The sequence below is a fragment of the Cervus canadensis genome, chromosome 12 (assembly GCF_019320065.1).
Source record: "Cervus canadensis isolate Bull #8, Minnesota chromosome 12, ASM1932006v1, whole genome shotgun sequence".
NCBI lineage: Eukaryota > Metazoa > Chordata > Mammalia > Artiodactyla > Cervidae > Cervus > Cervus canadensis.
In genome coordinates, this window is record NC_057397.1 from 52,122,314 (window position 1) to 52,148,209 (window position 25,896).

Consider the following 25,896-nt stretch of genomic DNA (forward strand, 5'->3'; position numbering starts at 1 on the left):
TTAAGAGCCTACTGCAGTAATCTGGGTTTGAACTTAAGAGGGCCTAAGAGGGCAGGTAGTTGACAATTTACAATCTTGTGACACTCAAAATGGTCTTGATTAGCAGCATGAGCACATTTGAGAAGCCTGTCTGAAATACACAATCTTGTGCCACATTCCTTACCTTTAGAATCAGTGTTTTAACAAGTACTCTGGTGGCTCAAATGGTAAAGAATCTGCAATGCAGGACACCTGGGTTCACTCCCTGGGTCGGGAAGATCCCCTGGAGAAGGGAGTGGCTACCCACTCCAGTATTCTTGCCTGGAGAATCCCAGAGGCGGCTGGTGGGCTGCAATCCATGAGGTTGCAGAGTCGGACACCGACTGAGCAACTAACACTTCCAGGTAATCTGTATGTCTGGGAGGGAGAATCATTCAGACAGAATAGAAACACAGTATGGGCAGTTACTGGAGACAAAAAAAAAATCACTCTTAGGTGTGGTCAGTTTGAGGTGTTTATGGAACATTCAAGGAAGCTGCTCCATAGCAGTTGAGTATGTGGATCCTGAGGCTGGGTTGGAGATGCAGTTTACCATTTATCAATCTGTTAGTATTTGAAGCCATGGTCCGACCCAAGTTTCCTGGAATCTGCCCAGGAAATCATATCATTAGGCAGAGGGCCCAGAGGGAGCACTAAGAAACATCATTATTTAAAGTTCCATATAGCGAAAGGTATCCACAAGAAACAGAAGGAGGTTCCAGTGGGAGGTCTAAACAACGTGAGAAGTGGGAAGAGTTCCAAGTGGCAGGATGGTCAACATTCTCATTTTCCAGCAGAGCTCACATAAGAACAGACAAAAGTCCATGCATTTGGCAATCTTGATGTCAAAGTAAAGCTATGGGTGGAGATTATTTCCCATTAGTTCGTTCTTGACCTTAGTATGTGGGGATGCAATTTAGTTTCTGCTTTCAAAGTTCAGATGAGTAGAGTATGTGAGAGGAGCTTGGTATGGAGCCACTTTGCAAATGTTCTCTCTTCCAGTAAGATGGTAAATTCTTTGAGGAATAAGGAAGGCACATAAAGATGAGTAAGACCCAGTCCTAACCCTCAGCGTTTATAACAAATAAGAAATAAGGTATCCATAATACAAGATGGGACATATATTATAAAATATAGGGATTCAAAAGAGGCATATACTACATCCAAACAATCAGAAGAGGCTGCTTACTTCCCCTAAATTGTTAGTACAGAAATGTGCTTACTTAACATTTACATACTTAACACTTAAACTATATTAATTGCTGACTTTTCTCTCAACAAATCTGATGAATTATTAATAAAGTCCCACTTATTCCAAAATCCAAGGAAACTTCAAACTCATTCATGAGATATTTATTAAAATAACACATTTAGGGAAAAAAATCAATACAATGTATACATCATTACTGAAAACTGTATACCATCATACAAAAAAGGATTTTATTTTGGGAAGTCGATTCCTAATTTATGGCAAGTTTTACTTTAGAAATAAAACCACAAAACAACACAATCTAATTCAATCTTAAAGGCTGGCATGCTGAGCAAGGAATGTTCTTATTCTTTGTAGGAGTTCCTTCTTTACACTGTCAGGTACCAGGGCTGAAATATAAAAATAAAAACATAAGAGTAAGACGGTTCCAATTAATATTTATCAATTTGAGATCTGGTACTTTATTCAGGATTACCAAGTGAAATTTCATAAGTAACCCTCATGCTTCAAAAAAAAAGACATCTGAGAAAATAAAGTATATTTGAAATTTATTATTTGAAAGAACTATCCAATATCTAAAAATATACTGCACATGTGAAAATTCTTTAGGAATAGAAAAGGCCTTTCTGAAAGAGAGGCTATAAAAGATTGCTAAATCTGATTCAAATGGAACTTCATAAGCCTGGTTAAAATCAAACAAAAAAACAGAGAAAGCACTCTTACAAAAACAGGGTAAACTCTACTCTACAATTTCTTCAACTTGATATGAAAAAGATCAGCAGGCTTACAGAAAAATGATGAAAGGAGAAGCACACAGTTCTTGAATGTCAAAAGAATTTAATCTCACAACAGAAATGAAAATTAAAACTACCATTCAGATAGCATGTTTTACCAATCAGACTGGCTCAAATCCAAAGGTCACTAATATATGTATTGGCAAGACTTAGGGAAAATTGGCCCTGTTACATTGGCTGGTGGGAGAATAAATTGATACAGCATATTTGGGGAGATAATTTGGTGATACTGTATTGAAATAAATGCATATATTCTCTTAAATCAACAAAGATGCAAAAGCTTCAACAATAGTTGCTTCTGTCATATGTTCATATTTCAAATCTTGAATCATGTGACTGACTCTATTACCTACTCTGAATATTAAACCAAAAATGGGGAAATGGGAGTTCCCTGGTGGCCTAATGGTTAGGATTGCAGGCTTCACTGCCATGTGGCCCAGGTTCATTCCCTTGTTGGGGAACTGAGATCCCAGAAGCTGCAAGGCACAGCCAAAAAAAAGAGGGGGGGGGGGAAAAAAAAAGGGGGGGGGGGAAAGCCCTGATCCTTGAAACTTAATATTAAATGTCAGTTATTAAATCTACACTATTTCCCCCCTTTCTGGCTACTAATAAACAAGGACAAGAAGGAATTAACTTTAACCTCTAAAGTTATTTGCTTGAATCCAGAGGAAATGAAATATTCAGATATAATTCAATATTTCTACAACAAATTCCACAAATGACAGAAATAAGACAGATACTTCTTTTTATAAATTTAGTATAAACCTGCCAAATAAGGACTACATAATTAAGTCCACTGGAAATGTGATCAGTATGTATATTAAATATACTTTTACTCAAAATTATGATGACTGAGAACAGATCAGCTGCCTTGGGGTTACGGATGAGGTGTGACTATAAAGGAATAGCTTGAGGGAGTCTTTTAGAATGAATCTATACATGGTATAAAGTTCATAGAACTGACACTAAAAAGGGTCAATTTTACCATATGTTAATTTAAAAAAATACTTTCTTAACAATAAAAAGAAAATATTTATTTTTACTTTTCTTTTTTGCTAATTCTCTAGCAGGGGAGCTATAAGGGATTGAAATATCCAACACACAAGCACTGAAGGAAATACAGAGATAATTTCTACCCTGTTAACAGATGTACTTCTTAAATGTTAACAGATTAAGCATAAATTACAGAAGAAAAGTAGAAACAAAATATAGAAATTCATTTAAAAATATAAATCCATGGGGAGGGCAATAAGTACTGCCCCTGCCCTGAAATATGATTGATTAACAAAGTTATGTTTTAAAAGATGGCTGGAAAGGACCATGGGATGCTATAGCTCTTTCCAGGTGGTAGCAATTCAGGGGCCTAGTATTCCCTAGTAATAATTTCAAAGTGATTTACTTTTCACACTTCAATTCTTTTTACTTTTTCTGTGTGAAGAAACAACTAATGGGTTATCTAATTTACCTGCTTCCACTTATAACTACAACCACCCCCTACCGCCTTCCTCAAAATAAATGAAAATAATCTAGTTACACCTAATTATTACATATAGACTTAACATTATTTCCTGTTTCTTTTGGTTTCTCTTAACAAGGTATTAAAGGGAGAAATTAAGAAAGCAGCTGAAGTGTGAGTCTTAAACATGAATTACCCAATCGTGAAGTTACGGAGCTACCAGATTCTTAATTAGACATACAAGAAGACAATTTTGTTTATTTTTAATAAGGAAAGCAAGCAATGACTCATGGGTTGGTGTAAAACACTAAATTATTAAACATCAGGCTAAACTTTACAAATCCTAGCTTCCGGTAATATTTGCCTCTATAAAAAAATCCCAAATTTTAGAAATTATCTGTTTTAACAACCATATCAACTTACAGGGGTATATTGTTTTAAGAGTACAAAACATTTTACACTTCATTTGTTACTCAAAACTGTGCAAGAAAGTTGGCGAGGCAACTATAACACTTTCCAAAGAGAAGATGCAAGTATACCCACATAATTTTAGAAAGAGTGCTTTTCCTTGTTAAAAAAAAAAAAGAAAACCTGAACCAGCAAAAGAGAAAACAAATCATGTCTTAGCCCACATTTCCTTTCACACAATTTGTATTCCTTACCTCTGCCTTTTGGTGTGATTTCAGCCACCAAGTCATCAACAGTAACGTGTTCTAGTCCCTTTTCTTTAATTACCTCTTATGCAAAAGCAAAAAACAAATCATATCATTTAAAATCATTATCTGTAAGAAAGATTTTCATAGAGGAAGGGTTAAGATCATGTTTTTAGAGTCCAGACTGGTCTTTAAAAAAAAAAAAAAGAGGACACTTCTTTTTTTCTTTCTAATGAAGATTTAGTTCAATCTTAAACACAGCATGTATTCACCAGGTCCAAAACATAAGACAAACAGTTGTAACAAGTAGAATGAATTTGAACTGTAAATTCAAATTGCCCAAAATTAAAATATGGAACAACTCCTTTGCTCCTTTCTCTTTTCTATGCTGGACCAAGAGGAGGAGGAGGAAAGCAGTTAGCACTTACTGGACCCTTATTATGTGCTGGGTGCTTTGCAGTATTTAATATTCATGATTATCTAATGGCCTGCGCATTTTTCCCACTTTGAAAGTGAGGCAAGTGATGCTTAAAAATTAAGTAACTCATTCAAACACGACTTGAAATCCAGCTCCAGTCTTACACCGAAGGTCTATATGACCTTAAACTCTATGCTTTTGTTAATTTGGCACACTGCCCTCTTTGGATTAACGATATCAAGTCTCTATTATCATTACCATTTGTAGAAACCATTACAATGAGAATTCATTATAAATATCCAGAATTCCATCATGCCAAAAGCTGAGCCAGAAAGGAAGGAGGCTCACCTTAGTGACTTGTCGAATCTAGCTAATGGCATCATCATCAATACCCAGTAATTTCACAAGCTTCCATTTTATAATTTAAAAAATATAAGTAATTTTCTAAGAGCTTTTATAGATGATTTTTTTCAAAAATAACACTAGTAAAGACAGGAGATAAAATTTCTATAAGTCTGCCAGCCAAAACATGCTCAATATGTTACTAAGAAAAACTGACTAGGAATCACTAATGTTTCACTTCCAGTAGGCACACTGAGAAAGGTGGGATATTTCATGCCAGAGGAAATCTTGCCTCAATTGTTTTAAGAGAAACACAAAGAAACATTTCTAAAATTTAAGGAACAGGTCTACATATGATCACTCAGTGCAAGTAGTCTATACCACATGATTCAATTTTCTATTTGTGTAAAACTATGCTTGAACACTCAATATATCTTAAAATACTGATTGTAATTTTTTCTAGTGAATTTCAGACCCATACAGTTGAGAGCAATGGAATTAGCTTATCTTCTAAATGAAACTGATTACCTTTACAGTGTGCCTTCAACTGATCCTTCCAGCCACATTCAATTAATTTAGCTCTCAGCAACTCTTTGAGGCTGTTGAAAAAGAAGTGTTTCCAAATTAAACTACAGCAGCGTACAGTATCTTAGATAGGAATGTTTGAAGCAAAGCTTCACTGTTCAATGCAATATCCCCTGCCTTCTGGTTACAAAACTTTTAATTTAACCATGATCTAATCTTGGTTCTATCACTAAAAAGTTCTTTGATCTTATGTGAGTCTTTTAAATGCTGAGCCTCATTTTCATCATCAATAAAATTCAGTCAAGTGGATGGGACACAATACTTCGTAAGAAACCCTACTTGGGTCTTCTTAAACACTTTCTACTTCCCTCCACCAACAGGAATATTGTGGGTTTTGTACAACTTCAAAAGGATATTAGTTGAGTTTGAAGCAGCTGTACTTTTGAAAGCTTCAAATCCCAGAATCCATTCTTTAACTACAAATTCTTAACCGTTAACTATCTTACTGCCCCATTATCCCTCAATCTTATAGATTTCCCCCTCCCTTTTTCTCATTACCCTTCTAAATTATACACTAGCTATGTTATGTGTTGGTAGCTCGGTCATGTCTGACTCTCTGTGACCCCATGGATTGTAGCCTGCCAGGCTCCTCTGTCCATGGAGTTCTCCAGGCAAGAATACTGGAGTGGATAGCCATTCCTTTCTCCAGCGGATCTTCCCGACCCAGGGATCGAACCCACGTCTTCTGCATTGCAGGCAGATTCTTTACCGTCTGAACCACCAAGGAAGAATTTTAGTTACTACATTAACTATGGTATTTCATTAATTCTAAGACTGTACTTTCCCACATTTTAACAATCCAGTCATTGGCCTGCCTATCATAATTTAATTGGCAGTATTTTCCTTTCTTAATGGTTAAAAAAATAATGGTATGTATTACAACTAATGACATCATGGGTGCAAAAAAAATTTTATCTTCTGCAAAACCTACTGCTATAAAGCCTCAATCTTCAACCTAAATCATCTCATTTCTAAGCTTAAACATGTCGAGTCCCAAGCCAAACTGCTTCTTTTTCAATATTCCTAACATCCACTACGTGGCCTTTCCATCTTGATGTTTAATTAAGTAATTTAATCTTAACAGGACCAAAACCCAACTCGTGCTTCTCTTCCACCTCAAGCTGTTCTTACCAGAAAGGCAACTCCATTCGTCTTGGTGCTCAGGCTAGAAACCTTGGCAGCCTCCTTCACTCAGTAATTTTGATAACACTAATATCCAATCTATAAGCACATCCTATTGGTTCCAGTTTTTAAACATATACCTGAAATTCAAATGCTTTTCACCACCTCTGCCATTACTAGATAGTTCAAGCCACCATCTTCTCTTGACTGGACTGCTGCCAAAGCCTGCTGACTTGTTCCCCTGCGACTTCCCCTGTACACTGCCTTCTCCTCTCCCAGCTCAAAACCCTCCAAGGGTCTCCCAGTTTACTCAGAATGCAATTTCAGGTCTTTACTATAGCCTAAGTGACCCTGCATGGTGGGCCCTCTCCCCAGTGATGTCTCTGACTTTACTGTTTCTCTCCCTTACCCAATGGACTCGGTCTCAGTGGCTTCCACGGGTTCCTCAGAAGGCCAGGCAAGGGGATGTCCTGGCAGTGCAGTGGTTAGGACTCGGTGCTTTCACTGCAGGGCCCTGGCTTCCATCCCTGACAAGGGACTGAGGTCCCACAAGGTGTGTGAAATGCCGCCAAAGAAAAAGAAAAAAGCCAGGCAAGCTGTCTCAGGACTATGGCTCTTGAGTCTCCCCACTCCCTCAAATCTTTCTGATCTCTTTATCAGTGAGGTCTACATTTTTTCCTTTCTATAACACACCTGATTATTCTCTGCTTTACTTTTCCTCTAGAACTCCTCACCATCTGACACATTGCACATGTATTTTCTGTCTCCTTCCATTAAAATGTAAGCAGTATAAAGAACAGACTTCATTTTGTTCACTATTCTATCTTCAGACCTTAACAGGACATGGCAAATGGTAGAAACTCAGTAACTTAAAGCTACGTGAATGAAGACAAATGAAAAATAATACATAATCCCCTACAGCCATTCCTGGCAATACTATCCTCTTGGTTTCCCAAGGCACTGTTTTAGAGGCTTTCTTCTTCCTCATTCCTCATTATCAAGGGCTGTTGATTTTACTTAAAAAAAAAAAAAACAACTTAAGTTCTTTCCTATTTTGCTATTTTACTTTTAGCCTGATATTATCTCTGCAATCTATCTTTAGTCCTTCAAATCTCCTTCACACTGCCAAAATAACATTCCTAAAGTGCAACATGATCTAGTCAGTCTCTTAAAATTTTTTAGTGCCTCCCACCACCTAAGGATAAGTCAACAAATGTTTTTGCAAACCTACCACCTATTTTTCTGCCATTTTTTTGACGGTAAAAACACTCTGCAACTCTGGTGTAAGAAATCTGGGTAAGGGCTCTAGCATGGAAATGTGAGCTAGGCAAGGTGGATCATGAATGGAACAAGGATGTAACCAAGTTAAGTCCATTGCTGAAACTACTAGGAGAAAGGTAGTCTTAGCTGGAGATGTACGTTTTGAGCTCCTAATTCCTGCAACCTTGTGTGTAGTGCCTTCTGGAAAATAAAGCCAACAGAGGAAAGTAGACATGAGAGAGGAAAATAAAGACATATTCTTGGTGACACTTTTTGAGAGACTGGACCCAGTGGTGCCTGAAGCACCTTCAAACCCTAGACTTTCAGTTACACGATATTATACATTTCCATTAGTTGAGCTAGTTTCTTATCTTTTTTAATGGAAAGATTTCTGATTATACAAAAACCACATTTCTCCTGTCCACTGTCTTTCACATTTTAATTGCACAGTTCCCCCAGAATATTATCATATTAGAACAAATTTCTTTGACTTTGCATATTTGTTTCCATCTGCCCAGACTGTCCTTTCTCTTTTACTGTGCTGGGGAACAACTAATTCTTCTCTGCCAGACAAAGTAATACTTCCACCATTCTGGGAGGCTTCACTGATCATCTTAAACTCCAGGTAGAAGCTGAAAGTTCCCTCTTAGGGAACTTATGAGGATTTCTCTCATACAATTTATCACCCTGCTCCTGGAAGCCTTTTTTGATTCTTTAGCCTCTCCTCTGCACTTGCAAACCTGTTCATTCTTCAGATGTTTACTTGGCAAATTATGTGCTAGGTGATGATGCTGGGTATACAGTCTCTGCTGTGGAGGAACTCAGATCCTACTTATACAAACTAGCAAAGTAGGCCACTATAATACAAAGTAATTAAATGCTATGACAGAACAAGGTATTTGGGAATTAACAGATTCCTGGAAGAGATGATATTTAAATTAAAACCTGATAATGAGCTCAAATCAGTTAAAGATGGGGGGAAAGAATAATATTTCAGAGAGTAAGAACAGCAAATGCACTCTGAGGATATGAGAGCTTGGTAACTGAAACTGGTTCCATTATGTTGACTCTCTGTTAAAAACTGGGCAACATTTTATCTCCAATGGCAGTTACTTGGGTATGTATTTTTCTTCTCCTTTAGACTACACATTTTTTGAGAGAGAGTCACTTCCTGTTCATCTTTGTACATGATTCACTTCCATCCAAGTCTTGCCATATTGAACAGACCTAAGCATTTTTTTTTAATTGATGTTAGGAATTGAAGTTTTGGATAATCTCAATTTTCTGTAATTATTTCTACTAACATCAGTATTGTTACTTGATAACTAGATTCTTGTAATATAACAAAATTATAGTTTAAAGATGTTAAATGTAATTTATTAACACAATCTATTACTTACCGTTCTCTTTCTCCAGTTTCTATCAACTTTTGGTTAATCGCTGCTCTCATCTGCGCATCTTTGTTCATCTTGCTAACCTGAACATCAACATGTATTTTCAGATATAGAACACTTACGAAGCACTGTCTTCTAAATCCTCTAGGCTAGCACCTCAACACATGTTACAGTCTATCAACTGAAGGGGTGATAAATTTCAGCAATGTGTTGACAATGTCATTACTCTCAATATTATTTACTGTTTCCCAAGAAGTCATAATGATGAACTTTACAATTCCCCCCCCCATATACCCTTCATTAATAAGTCTTTGGATAATAACAATTACTGTACATTTATTAAATGCATATGTGCCTGGCACTGAGCTAATGTGTTTTTATCTCATTTAATTCCCAGATCTTATTCTTTTATGTAAGTAGTATTAACACAGTTTATATTTTACAGGTGAGGAAACTGAGGAGCCAAGATAGAAAAGTGAACTCAGATACTGTGACCCCAGAAGCCCCCAAATACTCTAACAGCACATAATAACTGACTGTTAATCATTTCTGCCTCTTAATTAAATGCATTCAAAATTTGGGGGAAGCTATATAACCTGAATATCAATAAAAGATTAAGTACAGTTGGTGACAAAATTTCCAGGTAAGGCTCTTAATCGCTTTACTCTTCACTAGGATGTACAGAATTACAACCGCCAAACTAGCTGTGTGTGGGTGTGTATGTTCTTTATCAAAACTTGCAGGTTGGGATAAAGAAAAAAGAAATCTCAAATAAATTTCTAACTTAGAAAATTCTTAATTTTCAGTAAAAACAGACAACCAAAACGATGTAGAAATAGGAGGAAGGTTAAGTTGTAAAACTTGGAATAAGCTAACGTTACCCTACTTATCTGTCATTAACTTGAGAACTTTTGTCGTCTCCCAGCTCGCCGCCTATAAGAAACCTGAGAGTGGCGGTGAGTTTTCAGAGTTGTGTTTTTTTTTTTTTAATGCAACAGGAAAAGGAGAGGTTGAGAAAGAACTAGGATATGTTTGCTTTTGCAGTTGGAGGCTAACATTTTCAAAATAACACTAAGGTCTACAGTCAGTACCTTCCCTAGAATACTGAATTTGATCTTGCCTTCGCCCCGACACTACGGATAGTGACCTTGGACAAGTCAGTTCTTAAAGGCCTCAGTTTTCTCACTGGTAAAACAAGGGCGCTAGGGGATCCCTCCCAGTTCAGACATTCTTTGGGAAAATAGAATAGGGCGGAGACAGCGGGAGAGGCGGGAGGGGAGGAGCCAGAAAACAAAGCGAGGACTGGCTTCAGGCCAACTCCGGTAGCACGCCCTGTCGGAGAGCCCTACAAGGCCCGCGAGCGCGGGTCGGGGAAGCTAACGAAAGACAGCACATCGAAAGGAGCCTGGGCTGGGCCCGGGTCCCGGCCCTGAGGACCACGGGCATAGCTCACCACCATCACCGCGGGCGAGGGCCGTCCCTTCCCAGCGACGAAATGACCCTTGCGCTGACGACCGTTACCTACCACACTCTTCGGCTGCCCGGACCTAGACCCTCAGTAGCTCGGGCACCTAAGCACACAGAAAGCTAGCACACGCATTTCCGGGGCGGGGTCTCGCCACCCTGCCTATAAAGTGAGAATTTAACTAGCGCGGGCCGCCTCCTGGTCGCTCAGCCTTCTGGGTAAGAGAGTCCAGATCCTGCTGTCGGACGGCCACTGAGTTCCCGAAAGACTACATATCCCAGCATGCAACAGAAACAACTTTCTCGTGGACACTACATTTCCCAGAAGGCACGCTACGCCGCAGTGTTTTCTGGGATGAGAACCACGCCGCCTCCAAGCCACGGTGCTACCAGGGAAGCGCGGACCTTTCAACGAGAGGTTTACTAATTCTCACGCTGGGCCCCTGGAAGGCGATGGAGGTAGCCGCTAATTGCTCCCTGCGGGTGAAGAGACCTCTGCTGGATCCCCGCTTCGAGGGTTACAAGCTCTCCCTCGAGCCGCTGCCCTCTTACCAGCTGGAACTTGACGCAGGTGGGAAGCGGCGGCACCCTCTCGCACTCTGTTCCGTTCCCCTTTCTTGTTTCCTTCGGCGCGACCCGTCGTGCATTTTCTTCTTTGCTGACTTCGGCTAGCCAGGCGTCTGTGGCTTTTCTCACGGTCAAGCCGAGCTGGGGTTGACCATGGCTTTCTTTGGAGAATGACGCCCATCCCCGACCCCCAAGGGAGTCGCCTTCGAGTAGCTCTGGCGTAGCAGGACCGTGGGTTCCGTGGGGTCTGCTGCCCGGGCTCCGAGAGCCTGCCCAGGGTACTGCCTAGGCGCCGCCCGCCTGTCGGTCCTGGTCTGATCCCTGCTGCAGAGAGTGCTCAGGACAGGCTTTGCTCTTGGAGCATCCTCTGTGTACGTTGAGAAGCCACATCTCTTTGGAGGACCTGCTCCTGTCCTCTGGCTGAGACCCAATTCTTAGAAACTCCATTGCAGTTATAGGCTCTGTCAGATTGAGGACTCTGTCGTAGATTTCATCTCGAGAAAAAAATGGAGACGAGTTGGTTTAGTACCCACACTTCTACTACTTATTTTGTTTATCTGTCGGTGGCGGGAATAATCGTCCCCGTTTTTACAATGTAACGAGTGGCATTTTTGTTGACGATCAAGAGCCCAGAGATTGCATTTTTAATACGCAACCCTGCTGATTCTGATTCATGTTGTCAGTGGATCACACTTTGAGCGATAATCTAGAGTTAATAGGTTTTATAGTATCAAGCAAGGGTTTATTCGTTTAATGGATAAATTATACAAACTCAGCAACCTCTCTTGAGAGCCTGTTTTATGTTACATGCTGATACAATCAAGATGAATATAATACAGTAATGTAAAGTTGCTATTGTCTAGCTAGGAAGAAAAGTGTAAGCCTATAATTACAAGAGGATGTGGTAAGGCAGTGATTGGAATATGTACAAAACATAGTGATGGTGTTTCCATGTTTGTCAAACTAGCCAGAGACATCTAGGAAAGCTTCCTGAGGGAGTTGATATCTCAGTTGGGCTTTAAACAATAGGTAGGAGTTGATCAGGGTAAGAGACAATGAGCTTGCTGTTTCTTTTCATTCCTTCTCCCACCTTACATAAATAAATGATAACTCCATGTTAATTAGCCTTACATTAAAAAACCACCTCAAAACTCAGTGGCTCAAAACAGTAAGCAGTTATTAGTGCTTGTAAGTCTCCAGGTTAGCTAGGTGGTTCTAGTCATGACTCGGCTTTCTCATGCATTTGGGGTTCTCTGGCTTATAGGCTGCTGTAAGATGATTTCAGATGGTCTCCTCTTGGTTTGCCTCCATGCGGTCTCTCATCCAGCAGGCTGCCACAGGCTTATTCCAAGAGACAAGCAGTGCACAAGAGTTTTTTCAGGCTCTGCTTGCAGTATGTTTGTTGTTGTTCCCCTGGCCAAAGCAAGTAGTATAATCAAGCGCAGAACGGGTATGTATGGGAAGACTTCTAATGCAGGTCGTCATAGTCATTTATGCTTTAGTCATCTTTGATGTATTTCTTTTTTTTTTTTTTTTAATCTCTGTAGGGAAAGAGCAAATTAGCCAAGATCAGCAAATTAGTAGTGGTCAGGCTCTCGCCCCACAGCCTCGCTCTTGCCCCACGTTTTGTAAATACGTGGTTGTGTAACAGCTGAGATCATTTCCTGCACTGTGCCGGTGCAGTGCCCCATATGAGCAGCACCTGAGAAGCCCTCGGCTGCGTTACAGCTGTGTCCGCTAGGTCAGCCGTGAGAGGAGAGGATACGGTGTTCCTGTTTCTACGGCTGCCGTACCAGTCAGGAGACAATAAACGTGTCTGCCATTCCTACAGGTCCTTGAGTTTTCTTCCATCATCCCTGCTCATGCCTTGCCTACCGTGGGTTCAACAGTGCGCAGTGAGGAACAGCGAGACAATCACCTATTCAGTTTCTCAGCAAGGCCTGTCAACTCAAAATCTTGTCTTCTCCATGCCTCTACCCTGGTCCAAATCATTGATATCTCACCTGAACGATAGTACCTTCCTGACGAGTCTTCCCACTTTCGATTTTGGGCACCTTCATTCTATTCTCTTTAAGGTAGCACTTGTGATAGTTTTTCATTCTTTCTTTATTTAATATTTGTTTCCTCCACTAGACTGAGCTCCGTGGATACAGTGGTGTTTCTCTTTTGCTCAGTGCTCCCTCTGTAGAGACAGTGGTTGGCATAGTGGATACTCAGTACATTAGCTGAGTGAAGAAGAGAAGAAGTTGTTGAGGTCATTCCATTCCTGGGAAAGCATGAGCAAAGGGGAAACAATTAGACTTTGTGCAGGGCACTACTGCAGTGCTGTTTTGCAGGAGCAAAAAAATCTACTGGGAGAGTGAGAAGATTTAGGTAGGTGAAGGCACTTTTTATCTTTGGCTTTTTTTTTTATCCTGTGAGTCAGTGTTTCCCAGACTTTTCCATGGGCAATTACCAAGTAAAGCTCAGCTGTCATAGATTTACCAGCTTTTTAATTTCCTTCGTGGAGCTGTTTCTTAAAAACTATCATGTCCTCACCCACCTTTTCATAATCAAAAGGATATTTTGACACCAAGAAAGCAGGAAGCAAAATATCACAATAAATATTCCTATTAATTGAGTACATTGACTTTGTGAAAAACTAAGATATTCTTTTTCTCCCTCATTTCACCAGTATTGGTCTTAGATTATTGTTTGGGATGCACAGGTGGAGGTGATGAGGTGTTATTTACCTTAAGGTCTTAAGTAGAGACGGGAAATCGCTAAATTGGGGATTGAATAGTTCAGTCTTCGGGTCTTTCCCTGTGGCTCAGAGGCAAAGAATCTGCCTGCCAGTGCAGGAGACATGGGTTCAATCCCTGTGTCGGGAAGATCCCCTGAAGGAGGAAATGATAACCGACTCTAGTATTCTTGCCTGGGAAATCACATGGACAGAGACACCTGGCAGGCTACAGTCTATGGGGTTGCAAAAGAATTGGACACATCTTAGCAACTAAACCAGGAGTTCACTCCTAGGCTCTGGGAGATTGAGTTTGGAGGATGAGGGGAGTGGAGACAGGGATACCAGTTTGGAGGCTTTGTGGTAGTTCACATGAGCAGCTTTCATTAAGAATTACTTGAGGATGATGAAGAAAAGGTTAATTCTTTTAAAAACTGCCATTTCTAGAGAGATTGTGAGATGATTGAGCTGCTCCTCCTGATGGTTTGATTTCTTTTATAACCAGCCCAGGGGGTTTCAAATGAATTCAACAAACTGTTGGCAGGCTCCTCTGGTGTGTGACGCTCTGCATTTGAGATGTGAGAATGAAGGTGGGGTGTCTGGACTCAAAGAGCTCAGAGCATTAAGTTTTATTCTCTTGTCTTATGTGTTGTTAAATTGCTCTAAAACCCGCTATGCTACCCCCTGTGACATTGCATAAATAGTAAATGTCACTCTGTCTTTTTCTATCCCAAAGGACTAAGCAATAAAAATCTTTTGTATAAAATGTAACTACCCTTTGACCCAGCACTTCCATTTCTGAGCATTTCTCTTACATTTTTTTTTTTTCCCCTAGACTCTCCACTTAGTAACTGTATATATTTTTACTTAGCTAACTCATACCCCATCCTTTCATCTTGGTTTACAAGAAAGTCAGATTCCTTTCGTGACTGTTAGAACCTATACTATAAAATCTGTACAAATTAGAATATGTACTTTTCCATAGACCGATTCTTCATAGACTTTATCGAATTTCTCAGCATTTGGTATCTGTTTTCTCTACTAAGACTATTCTCTGTTGAGAGTCCTGTATCCATCTTTTTCAGTGTTTCATCTCTGGGGCTGAAGCATGATTGATTAGTAGCAGATGATTTTATATCACACACAACATTAAACAGCTTTTGTTGTTGTTCATTCACTCCGTTGTGTCTGACTCTTTGGGACCCCATGGACTACAACATGCCAGGCTTCCCTGTCTTTCATTATCTCCCAGAGTTTTCTCTAATTCATGTCCGTTGAGTCCATGATGTTATCTAACCATCTCATCCTCTGTCGCCCTCTTCTCCTCCTGTCCTCAGTCTTTCCCAGCATCAGGAACTATTCCAGTGAGTTGGCTCTTCACATCTGGTGGCCAAAGTATTGGGAGTTTCAGCATCAGTCCTTCCAATGAATATTCAGGGTTAATTTCCTTTAAGATTGACTGCTTTGATCTCCTTGCTGTCCACGGGACTCATAAGATTCTTCTCCAGCACCATAATTTGAAAGCATTAGTTCTTTGGCACTCAGCCTTCTTTAAGGTCCAACTCTCACTTCGGTACATGACTGCTGGAAAAACCATAGCTTTGATTAGATGAACCTATGTTGGCAAAGTGATGCCTTTGTGTTTTAAATATGCTGTCTAGGTTTGTCATAGCTTTTCTTCCAACAAGCAAGCGTCTTTTAATTTCATGACTGCAGTAACCATCCGCAATGATTTTGGAGCCCAAGAAAATATAGCCTGTCACTGTTTCCATTGTTTCTCCATCTATTTGCCATGAAATGATGGGACCAGATGCCATAATCTTAGTTTTGAATGTTGAGTTTTAAGCCAGCTTTTTCACACTGCTCATTCACCTTCATCAAGAGGCTCTTTAGTTCCTCTTCATTTTCTTCCATGAGGGTGGTATCAACTGCATATGTGAGGTTATTGGTATTTCTCCCAGCAGTCTTGATTCCAGTTTGTACTTCATCCAGCCTGGCATTTCGCATGATTTACTCTGCATATAAGTTAAATAAGCAGGGTCACAGTTCACAGCCTTGACGTACTCCTTTCCCAATTCTAAACCAGTCTGTTGTTCCATGTCTGGTTCTAACTGTTGCTTCTTGATGTGCATACAGGTTTCTCAGGAGGTGGGTAAGGTGCTCTGGTATTCCTCTCTCTTTAAGAATTTTCCACAGTTTGTAGTGATCCACATAGTCAAAGGCTTTATTGTAGTCAATGAAGCAAAAGTAGATGTTCTTCTGGAATTCTCTTGCTTTTTTATGTGCTCCATTGGATGTTGGCAATTTGATCTCTGGATCGAGTTTCTGAATCCAGCTTGTACATGTGGAAGTTCTTGGTACATGTACTGTTGAAGCCTAACTTGAAGGATTTTGAACATTACCTTGCTACATGTGGGGCTTCCCTTGTGACTAAGAATCCACCTGCAGTGTGGGAGACTTGGGTTTCATCCCTGGGTTGGGAAGATCCCCTGGAGAAGGGAAAGGGTATCCACTCCAGTATTCTGGCCTGGAGAATTCCATGGACTGTGTAGTCCATGGGATCACAGAGAGTTGGACACGACTAAGCAACTTCCACTTTCGCTTGCTACATGTGAAATGAGTGCACTTGTGTGGTAGTTTGAACATTCTTTGACATTGCCTTTCTTTGGGATTGGAATGTGGCCAGTCCTGTGGCCACTACTGAGTTTTCCAAATTTGCTGGCATATTAATTGCAGCACTTTCACAGCTTTACTGAGATATAAATGACAATAATCTACAGATATTTAAGTGTATAGTTAGTTTAGACATGTGTCCCTATACACTTAGGAAGTCATTACCACAATCAAGAAATTAAACTTAGCCATCATCCCCAGAATTTCCCTTGTTCCTTTTTGTATCTGGCCCAGAGTTAGTCAGGAGGGAACAGTTCAGTTCAGTCCAGTCGCTCAGTCGTGTCCGACTCTTCGCGACCCCTTGAATCACAGCACGTCAGGCCTCCCTGTCCATCACCAACTCCCGGAGTTTACTCAGACTCATGCCCATCGAGTCGGTGATGCCATCCAGCCATATTATCCTCTGTCGTCCCCTTCTCCTCCTGCCCCAATCTCTCCCAGCATCAGGGTCTTTTCCAGTGAGTCAACTCTTCACATGAGGTGGCCAAAGTACTGCAGTTTCAGCTTCAGCATCAGTCCTTCCAATGAACACCCAGGACTGATCTCCTTCAGGGTGGACTGGTTGGATCTCCTTGCAGTCCAAGGGACTCTCAAGAGTCTTCTCCAACACCACAGTTCAAAAGCATCAATTCTTCGGCACTCAGCTTTCTTCACAGTCCAACTCTCACATCCATACATGACCACTGGAAAAACCATAGCCTTGACCAGACGGACCTTTGTTGGCAAAGTAATGTCTCTGCTTTTTAATATGCTATCTAGGTTGGTCATAACTTTCCTTCCAAGGAGTAACTGTCTTTTAATTTCATGGCTGCAGTCACCATCTGCAGTGATTTTGGAGCCCCAAAAAATAAAGTCTGACACTGTTTCCACTGTCTCCCCATCTATTTCCCATGAGGTGATGGGACCAGATGCCATGATCTTAGTTTTTTGAATGTTGAGCTTTAAGCCAACTTTTTCACTCTCCTCTTTCACTTTCATCAAGAGGCTTTTCAGTTCCTCTTCACTCTCTGCCATAAGGGTGGTGTCATCTGCATATCTGAGGTTATTGATATTTCTCCTTGCAATCTTAATTCCAGCTTGTGCTTCTTCCAGCCCAGCGTTTCTCATAATGTACTCTGCATATAAGTTAAATAAGCAGGGTGACCATATACAGCCTTGAAGTACTCCTTTTCCTATTTGGAACCAGTCTGTTGTCCCATGTCCAGTTCTAACTGTTGCTTCCTGACCTGCATATAGATTTCTCAAGAGGCAGGTCAGGTGGTCTGGTATTCCCATCTCTTCCAGAATTCTCCACAGTTTATTGTGATCTACACAGTCAAAGGCTTTGGCATAGTCAATAAAGCAGAGATAGATGTTTTTCTGGAACTCTCTTGCTTTTTCGATGATCCAGCGGATATTGGCAATTTGATCTCTGGTTCCTCTGCCTTTTCTAAAACCAGCTTGAACATCTGGAAGTTCTCGGTTCACGTATTGTTGAAGCCTGGCTTGGAGAATTTTGAGCACTACTTTACTAGGCATGTGAGATGAGTGCAATTGTGCGGTAGTTTGAGCATTCTTTGGCATTGCCTTTCTTAGGGATTGGAATGAAAATGGACCTTTTCCAGTCCTGTGGCCACTGCTGAGTTTTCCAAATTTGCTGACATATTGAGTGCAGCACTTTCACAGCATCATCTTTCAGGGTTTGAAATATCTCAACTGGAATTCCATCACATCCACTGGCTTCAGGAGGGAACAGGGAGGAAGAAAAAGGCTCCCCTTGTAGCCCACCAGGCTCCTCTGTCCACATGATTTCCCAGGCAAGAATACTGGAGTGGGTTGCCATTTCCTTCTCCAGGGAACTTTCCAGTCCAGGGATCAACCCAGCTCTTCTGCACTGGCAGGCAGATTTTATTTTATTTTTTAAACCACTGAGCTACCGGGGATGCCCCTAAGGTTTATAATGTACATCTTTAAATTATTACATGGTGCATTCAAATGATATTTTATTATTTCATGTATAGTTTAAGAACCTTACAAAAGTATACTTCCATTTCTCTCCTTTATGCTTTGTCATGCGTTTTACTTTTACATATTACTATCAACTTACGTTGTTGTTCAGTCTCTTCTGTGTCCGACTCTTTGGGACCTCATGGACGCCAGGCTTCCCTGTCCTTCGCTATCTCCTGGAGTTTGCTCAAACTCACGTCCATTGAGTTGTTGATGCCATCCAACCATCTTAGCCTCTGTTGCCTCCTTCTCCTCCTCCTGCTGTCAATCTTTCACAGCATCAGAGTCTTTTCCCCTGAGTTGGCTCTTCACATCAGGTGGCCAAAGGATTGGAGCTTCAGCATCAGTCCTTCCAGTAAGTATGCAGGGTTGATATCCTTGAGGATTGACTGTTTTGATCTCCTTGCTGTCCAAGGGACTCTCAAGTCTTCTCTAGCACCACAATTTGAAAGGATCAAATCTTAGGCACTGAACATTTTGTTTAAATAGTTAATTTATCTCACATGTAACTCCATGGCTGATTCAGGTCAATGTATGACAAAAGCCACTACAATGTTGTGAAGTAATTAGCCTCCAACTAATAAAAATAAATGGAAAAAGAAAGAGATGTAAAAGTAGGGGAAAAAATCTTAACATATTTACTCCTATAGTTGCCATTTTTGGTGCCCTTCTTTCCTTTATGTTGATCCATAGTGTTATCTGTATAATTTTCCTCTGCCTGAAGGACTTTTAATATTATAGTGTGGGTCTTCTGGTAATGAAATATTTCAGCTTTTGTGTGTCTAAAAACATTTTGCCTTGGTTTTCGAAAGATAATTTTTTGCCATGTACAGAATTTTAGGATGATGGGTTTTTTTTTTTCTTCAGTACTTTAATGATTTTACCCCTGTGTCTTATTACTTTTATTGTTTCTCATGAGAAATCACATGTTATCCTTTGTTCTTTTATGCATGATATCTCTTTTTCCTCTGGCTGTTTTTAAGATTTTTCTCTTTCATACTGATTTAGAGTGGTTTGATTGTATTGTGTGTTGATATGGTTTTCCTCATGATTCTTGTGCTTGGGGTTTGCTGAACTTCCTAGATCCTTGAATTTATAGTTTTCATCAGTTTTGGCAAGTTTTCAGCCATTATTTCTTCTACTCTTTTTTTTTTTCCCCTTCTCTGTTTTCTCCTTTAAGGAATCTAGTTACCCATTATTTATTGATTTATTCATTTTCGGCCGTGCTGGCTCTCCGTTGTTGCCTGCAGTCCTTCTCTAGTCGCGGAGCACAGGCTGTAGGTACGTGGGCTTCAGCGGCTGCAGCCCGTGGGCTCAGGAGTTGCAGCCCACGGCTCTAGAGTCCAGGCTCAGCAGTTGTGGACACGGGCTTAGCAGCCTTGCGGCACATGGGATCCTCCCGAATAAGGGATTAAACCACTGTCCCCTGCATTGGCAGGTGGATTCCTAACCACTGGACCTGCAGGGAAGTCCTCGTTACCCATTTTTAGATTATGAGACGTTAAACCCCAGCTCGTCAATGCTGTGTTTATTTTTTCTGTTTTTGTTGTTTTGTTTTTTGTTTTTGTTTGTTTTCGGCCATGCTGTGTGGCATGCAGGATCTTCGTTTTCCAACCAGGCAGCCTGTGCCCTCTAAAGCAGAAGCAGAGTCTTAAACACTGGACTGTCAGAGAAGTCTATTAAGTCTGTTTTATTTTGGATAGTTTCTATTTTCGTGCCTTTAATTTCACTCTTCTTTTCCAATGTCTATTCTGTCATTAATTCCATCCAGTGTATTTTTCATCTTAGTTTTCATCTCTCGAAGTTTGATTTAAATGATTTTAATATCCTTCATGTCTCTAGTTGTCATTATGAACATTTGGAATGTACTTTAATGTTTTATCCTGCTAATTATAACTTCTGTGACCGTTATCTGTTTGCATCTGTTGATTGATTATTCTCTTCATTGTGGGTTTTGTTTTCTTTCCTCTTTGTGAATCTGGTAATCTTTGGATGCAAAAAGTTGTGAATTCTACCCTATCAGGTGTAAAACACTTTTGTATCCTTATAAATCATCTTGAACTTTGTTCTGTGATGCAGCTGAGTTACTTGGATTAATTACATTAACTTCCCTGGGTCTTGTTTTTTTTTTATTTTGTTTAGCCAGGTCTGGAGCAGTGCTGAGTCTGTGGCTGAGACAGGACTGTTCTGAGTACCCGGCCTATGAGTTAGGAGTTCGCTCTGCTCTACCTAATGGGAACGGTCACCGCTCCCAGCCTTGTGTGAGTTCCCATCGCTACTCCCTCTAGTCCCTTCAGTTGGTCCTTTCCCTGGCCTGAGTGGTTTCCTCAAACAGGTGCCGTTAGTCGTCTGCTGAATATTTGAGAGAGGCCCTCTGCCGATCTCGGGAGTCCCTCTCTGCGGCTCTCTTCTCTGGTACTCTGCCTGGTGATCTGTAGCTGCCTTGGTCTCCCAGACTCTCAGTTCAGGTTCCTTGACCCAGGCAGTGGGTCACGCTCTCCTTCACTCGCCCCTCTTCGTGCTATGGGCTGGACACTCAGTCAGGGCACTAAGCTGGGGCATAGTAGAGCTGACCTCATTTGTTTCTCATCTCTTAAGGACCACTGTCCTTTGTTGCCTGTAGTCTCATGTCTTGAAAATTACTGTTTTATATAATTTTGTCTGATTTATTTTGCCTTACTGGTTGTTTCTGAGGGAAGGATAAATCTGGTCACTACTATTCCATTTTGGCTGCTCAATACATGTTTTTAAGTGAGAGAGTAATTTCTGTAGAATATTAGAGCTGGAAATAAAATTGAAATGGATTCATGAGCATAATGAGAAAATGGGAGTGTAGACTGTTTTTTTAGAGAAGTTTGAGAAATACAGGGCGGAAGAGAGTTCTGCTTTGAGTGCAGAGCAGAGGAAACCATTCTCATGTGTTTTGTGAGTGCGGAGTTTTTTACATATTTAGGTGAAGGAGAAGGGGCCAGTGAAAAGGAGATAACCATCTTGGCAAATAGATGGGGAAACAGTGGAAACAGTGGCTGACTGTATTTTTCTGGGCTCCAAAATCACTGCAGATGGTGATTGCAGCCATGAAATTAAAAGATGTTTACTCCTTGGAAGGAAAGGTATGACCAACCTAGACAGAATATTAAGAAGCAGAGACATTACTTTTTACAAAGGTCTGTGTAGTCAAGGCTATGGTTTTTCCAGTGGTCATGTGTGGATGTGAGAGTTGGACTATGAGGAAAACTGAGCGCTGAAGAATTGATGCTTTTGAACTGTGGTGTTGGAGAAGACTCTTGAGAGGATCCCTTGGACTGCAAGGAGATCCAACCAGTCCATCCTAAAGGAGATCAGTCCTGGGTGTTCATTAGTAGGACTGATTTTGAAGCTGAAGCTCCAATAGTTTGGCCACCTCATGCGAAGAGCTGACTCATTTGAAAAGACCCTGATGCTGGGAAAGATTGAGGGTAGGAGGAGAAGGGGACGACAGAGGATGAGATGGTTGAATGGCATCACCGACTCAGTGGAGATGGGTTTGGGTGGACTCCGGGAGTTGATGATGGACAGGGAGGCCTGGCATGCTGCGGTTCATGGGGTCTCAAAGAGTCGGATACGACTGAGCGACTGAACTGAACCAAACTAAACGGGCCAGTGAAAAGGAGATAACCTGAGGAAGGGCACAGAAGAGGCAGAAGAGAAGGAAATCATCAACAGCTATGTGAGAATTAGCCTTGGAAGGGAGAAGAGGAACAGGGAAATTAAAAATTAACACTCTTCTTAGGCATCATATAGCAAATGCTTCACATGTTTTCAATATAAACCTGTCAATAACTTATAGGATAAGTATTGTTCACTTCTATGACAGGTGAGAAATCAGAGTAGACAATTAGTTAACATACCCTTAAGCTGCTCATCAGAGGCTAACCTGACCCAAAAGCACATACTCTTCTTGGTCCCTGGGCTGTTTCTTCAAGGCAAGGAGAATAAAAGCTGGCTAAAAAAATTTTAGACAATAATTAAAATAAAGGGAGAGAAAAGCCATGTAACCGTTGTTTTGTGTAAGTTTACTATAAAATTCATGCCTACTCTTCTGGAGGAAAATTTGGGGAAAAGCAGATCTAAGTATGATGGTACAGAAGCATTATATAAAAGTTTAGCGGGAGCAGTACTGCTAAATCTAGCCTTGCCTTGTTCTATACATTTGCTTCAGAACTAGCTATACAAACTTGTACTCTTGCTTCCTTACATCTTTATGTGAAAAGAGCAAACTCGGCAGCTAGGTGAAAAGAAGATAAATGGTCTAAGAAGTGACCTTTGTAAAGTAATTCAGCCTAATTGTAAATTCTAAGAGGACAAGAAGCTGTAATTGTGGCCATCCTTAGCATCCTTTGGACAGGGATCATATCTGTTTTATTTACCACTATTTGCTCAATGCCAAACACCATGTCTGGCACATGATAGACATTCAGTAAATGAATTTGTGAATGAAAATCTATAGATTTTTGAGGTCCCATGCATGCTAAATAAGAAAGGTAAAGATTAAGGGAGACTCCCCTCTTGTTAGGCTCCAAGTGCTTTTTAAAAGAATAAGAAAAAAGGCCTTTCCAGCAGGGCTCTTGTAGTATATTTCCAATAATAAAATAGTTTACTACACTGACTTCTTAGCTCTTTGTTAAAGAGGTCGCTCATCTTCAGTCAACTCACAGAGCCAAGCTAGCTTGGAGACTCCTAGCCGTCCTCTCCTCCTGTAGGCTCCACAGGAGAGCCCTGCTGGTGGTTAAGCTCTGTCACATTCTGGATGTTGCTTTTCTCCTTTCATTTCCTCTACCTGTCTTTTTATGCTTGAGATGATCGACATGGTAAATGCAGTAAATTTAAGTATTTAATGTGCCCTTTTCTTGTGTCCTAATAGATTACACAAATTAATGTTATCAGAATGCAGCAAGACTGAGACTATTTCATGGTTTCCTAACACGGTTTTCCAGATCTGTACATTCACAGTCGAGTACACATTTGTACTAAGGCAAAGGGCTAAGTCTCTGGCTTGTTCAGGATTGCCCAGGTCTCTGGCACAAGTATGAAGAAAATGTTTGTGTTGTATCCTTGCCTCATGTTACTGCTTTGCGCCATTATGTTAGCGTGTACACTTCCTGCAGTATCAAGTTTAATCCACACAGTGGTGCTAGAAAACCAGGAATTGATGATTGTTTCTAATCAGCGTGTATGTATTTTTAGCTTCCATATAAAATAAACGCTTCCTGGAGTTACGTAATAAGTTGCCTCAGGCCCTATCAAATCCAGCATAAAGTTACAATGATTTTTCCTCTGACAGGTCTCTAAACCTCAGCCGTTCTTGCCTGGATGACTGCAGTAGCATCCTGGTGGCTCTTTCTGGGTTTCCTTTGCTCTGCTCTGTTTTCCGTCTTTAGTTATAAGTAAACCTTTTGTAAATTTGAATCTGGACCTTACTCTCCTACTTAAAAGCTCATACATGAATTATTACATTGAGTTTATCAGCAAAGATGAATATTGCAAGGCCTTTGGGATCCACCTTCTGCCCAGTTCTCTAGTAGCTTCATGCATCTGTAGCCTTTCCTTGTGCAGTTCTCCTTGTGATAAGTGGGGTGTGGGTGTGTGTGTGTGTGTGTAGGCGTATTTAAGTTAACTCTACCTTACCCTTGTGTGGGCACATGCGTGCCCAGTCAAGTCAGACTCTTTGCAACCCCATGGAATGTAGCCCGTCAGGCTCCTCTATCCATGGGATTTCCCAGGCAAGAATATTGGATCCGGTTGCCATTTCCTGCTCCAGGGGATCTTCTCGACCCAGGGATCCAACCCATGTCCCTTTGGCTCAAACTTTTGAAAGCCTTCATTAATCTCCCCAAGTAGATCATCCAGTAATTTTTCTCTGTAAAATTTATTGCAGTTTAATTATATATTTGTTTGATTAATTATATACATATTTACATTTATATGGGTCTTCCCTCGTAGCTCAGCTGGTAAGGAATCCACCTGCAAAGCAGGAGACCTGGGTTCAATCCCTGGTTTGGGAAGATCTCTTGGAGAAGGGAAAGGCTACCCACTCCAGTATTCTGGCCTGGAGAAGTCCATGGACTGTATAGTCCATGGGGTCGCAAAGAGTCAAACATGACTGATCAACTTTCACTTCACTTCACTTACACAAATATATAATGTATTTATTTGATTATTTGCCTAATGTCCATTTCCGCACTGGATCACAAGTGTTAAGAAGATAGATTCTGTGATCTTCTGACTTTTAAAATATTTGCTGCATAAATGTAAGTCAGCCAGTACTCAGGATAGGTATTAGAAGCAGGGACAGGTGAGCATTTGGGAAAAAAAGATGAAAATACTTGCAATCAGAATATAGTAAGGTGAGTTTCATAATGAAGGTAAAGTACCGGCCTAGTTTAGTCCATTTATGTATTTCCTTTTGGAACAGAAATTAATTCTAGGTCATGGGCAGCCCTGAACTACAAGGGTTTCTATCTACATAGAAGAGAAGGAGAAGTGGGAGACAGATTTAAAATTGTAGAAACAGCTAAGAAAGTAGATCTTATAAGTTCTTATAATAAGAAGAGTTGTAACTATGTGAGTTGATGGATGTATGTGTTAAATAAACTTACTTGGTAATCATTTCACAATACATTTATCATTATGTTGTATACGTTAAACTTATACAATGTTGTATATCAATTATATCTCAATAAAGCTGGAAAAAAGTAAAATTATGGAAGTCTCTAATGTCCTAGTGGAAAAAAAAAAGCACTGTTCTTTCAGTAGGAAACCTTGTTTCTGTTCCAGATATGATATTGTTTTGTTCTGTACTCTTGGGAAAGATGTGGTATAATGTTAGAGTAGTCACCATTTACACTTCATTTGTTTCCATCATTATATAATGAGATAATAAAAACATTCTCTTTATTTCTTAACATGTAGTAAAAATGAATGAGTTAATAAGAAAGGATTTTTAAAAGTACAAAAACACTTTATAATGTAGTGCACTTAATATTTGCCCAGAAGACAGAGACTCTTTCAATTTTAGAATTTCTCTGTTCTTTTTATTTATAACTACAAGGCTGCTGCTGCTAAGTTGCTTCGGTTGTGTCTGACTCTGTGCGGCCCCATAGGCGGCAGTCCACCAGGCCCTGCCGTCCTGGGATTCTCCAGGCAAGAACACTGGAGTGGGTTGCCATTTCCTTCTCCAACAAGGAAGAGGTACC

The 25,896-nt window shown here is 40.4% G+C and overlaps 2 protein-coding genes across 3 annotated transcripts in view; one reads left to right on the forward strand and one right to left on the reverse strand.

Annotated features, from left to right (window-relative positions):
* Positions 1 to 480: 480 nt before the first annotated feature.
* On the reverse strand, positions 481 to 10,864 carry ENY2 (ENY2 transcription and export complex 2 subunit). 2 transcript variants are annotated; one of them, XM_043483651.1, is made up of 5 exons: positions 10,706 to 10,864; positions 9,259 to 9,335; positions 5,420 to 5,490; positions 4,141 to 4,215; positions 481 to 1,617 (listed from the first exon to the last, which is right to left on the reverse strand). In XM_043483651.1, the coding sequence occupies exons 1-5, from the start codon at positions 10,709 to 10,711 to the stop codon at positions 1,541 to 1,543; spliced, it is 306 nt and encodes a 101-aa protein (XP_043339586.1). In that variant the 5' UTR covers positions 10,712 to 10,864; the 3' UTR covers positions 481 to 1,540. The 2 variants fall into 2 exon arrangements, with proteins under 2 accessions (XP_043339586.1, XP_043339587.1); XM_043483652.1 differs by having other exon boundaries at positions 10,778 to 10,859.
* A 79-nt stretch (positions 10,865 to 10,943) lies between these two features.
* The window catches only part of NUDCD1 (NudC domain containing 1), an 89,674-nt gene continuing 74,721 nt past the window's right edge, over positions 10,944 to 25,896 (forward strand). Inside the window, exon 1 of the mRNA XM_043483733.1 lies at positions 10,944 to 11,287. Within this exon, the coding sequence (XP_043339668.1) occupies positions 11,170 to 11,287 (118 nt within the window). The 5' untranslated portion in view covers positions 10,944 to 11,169. The remainder of the gene's footprint in view (positions 11,288 to 25,896) is intronic.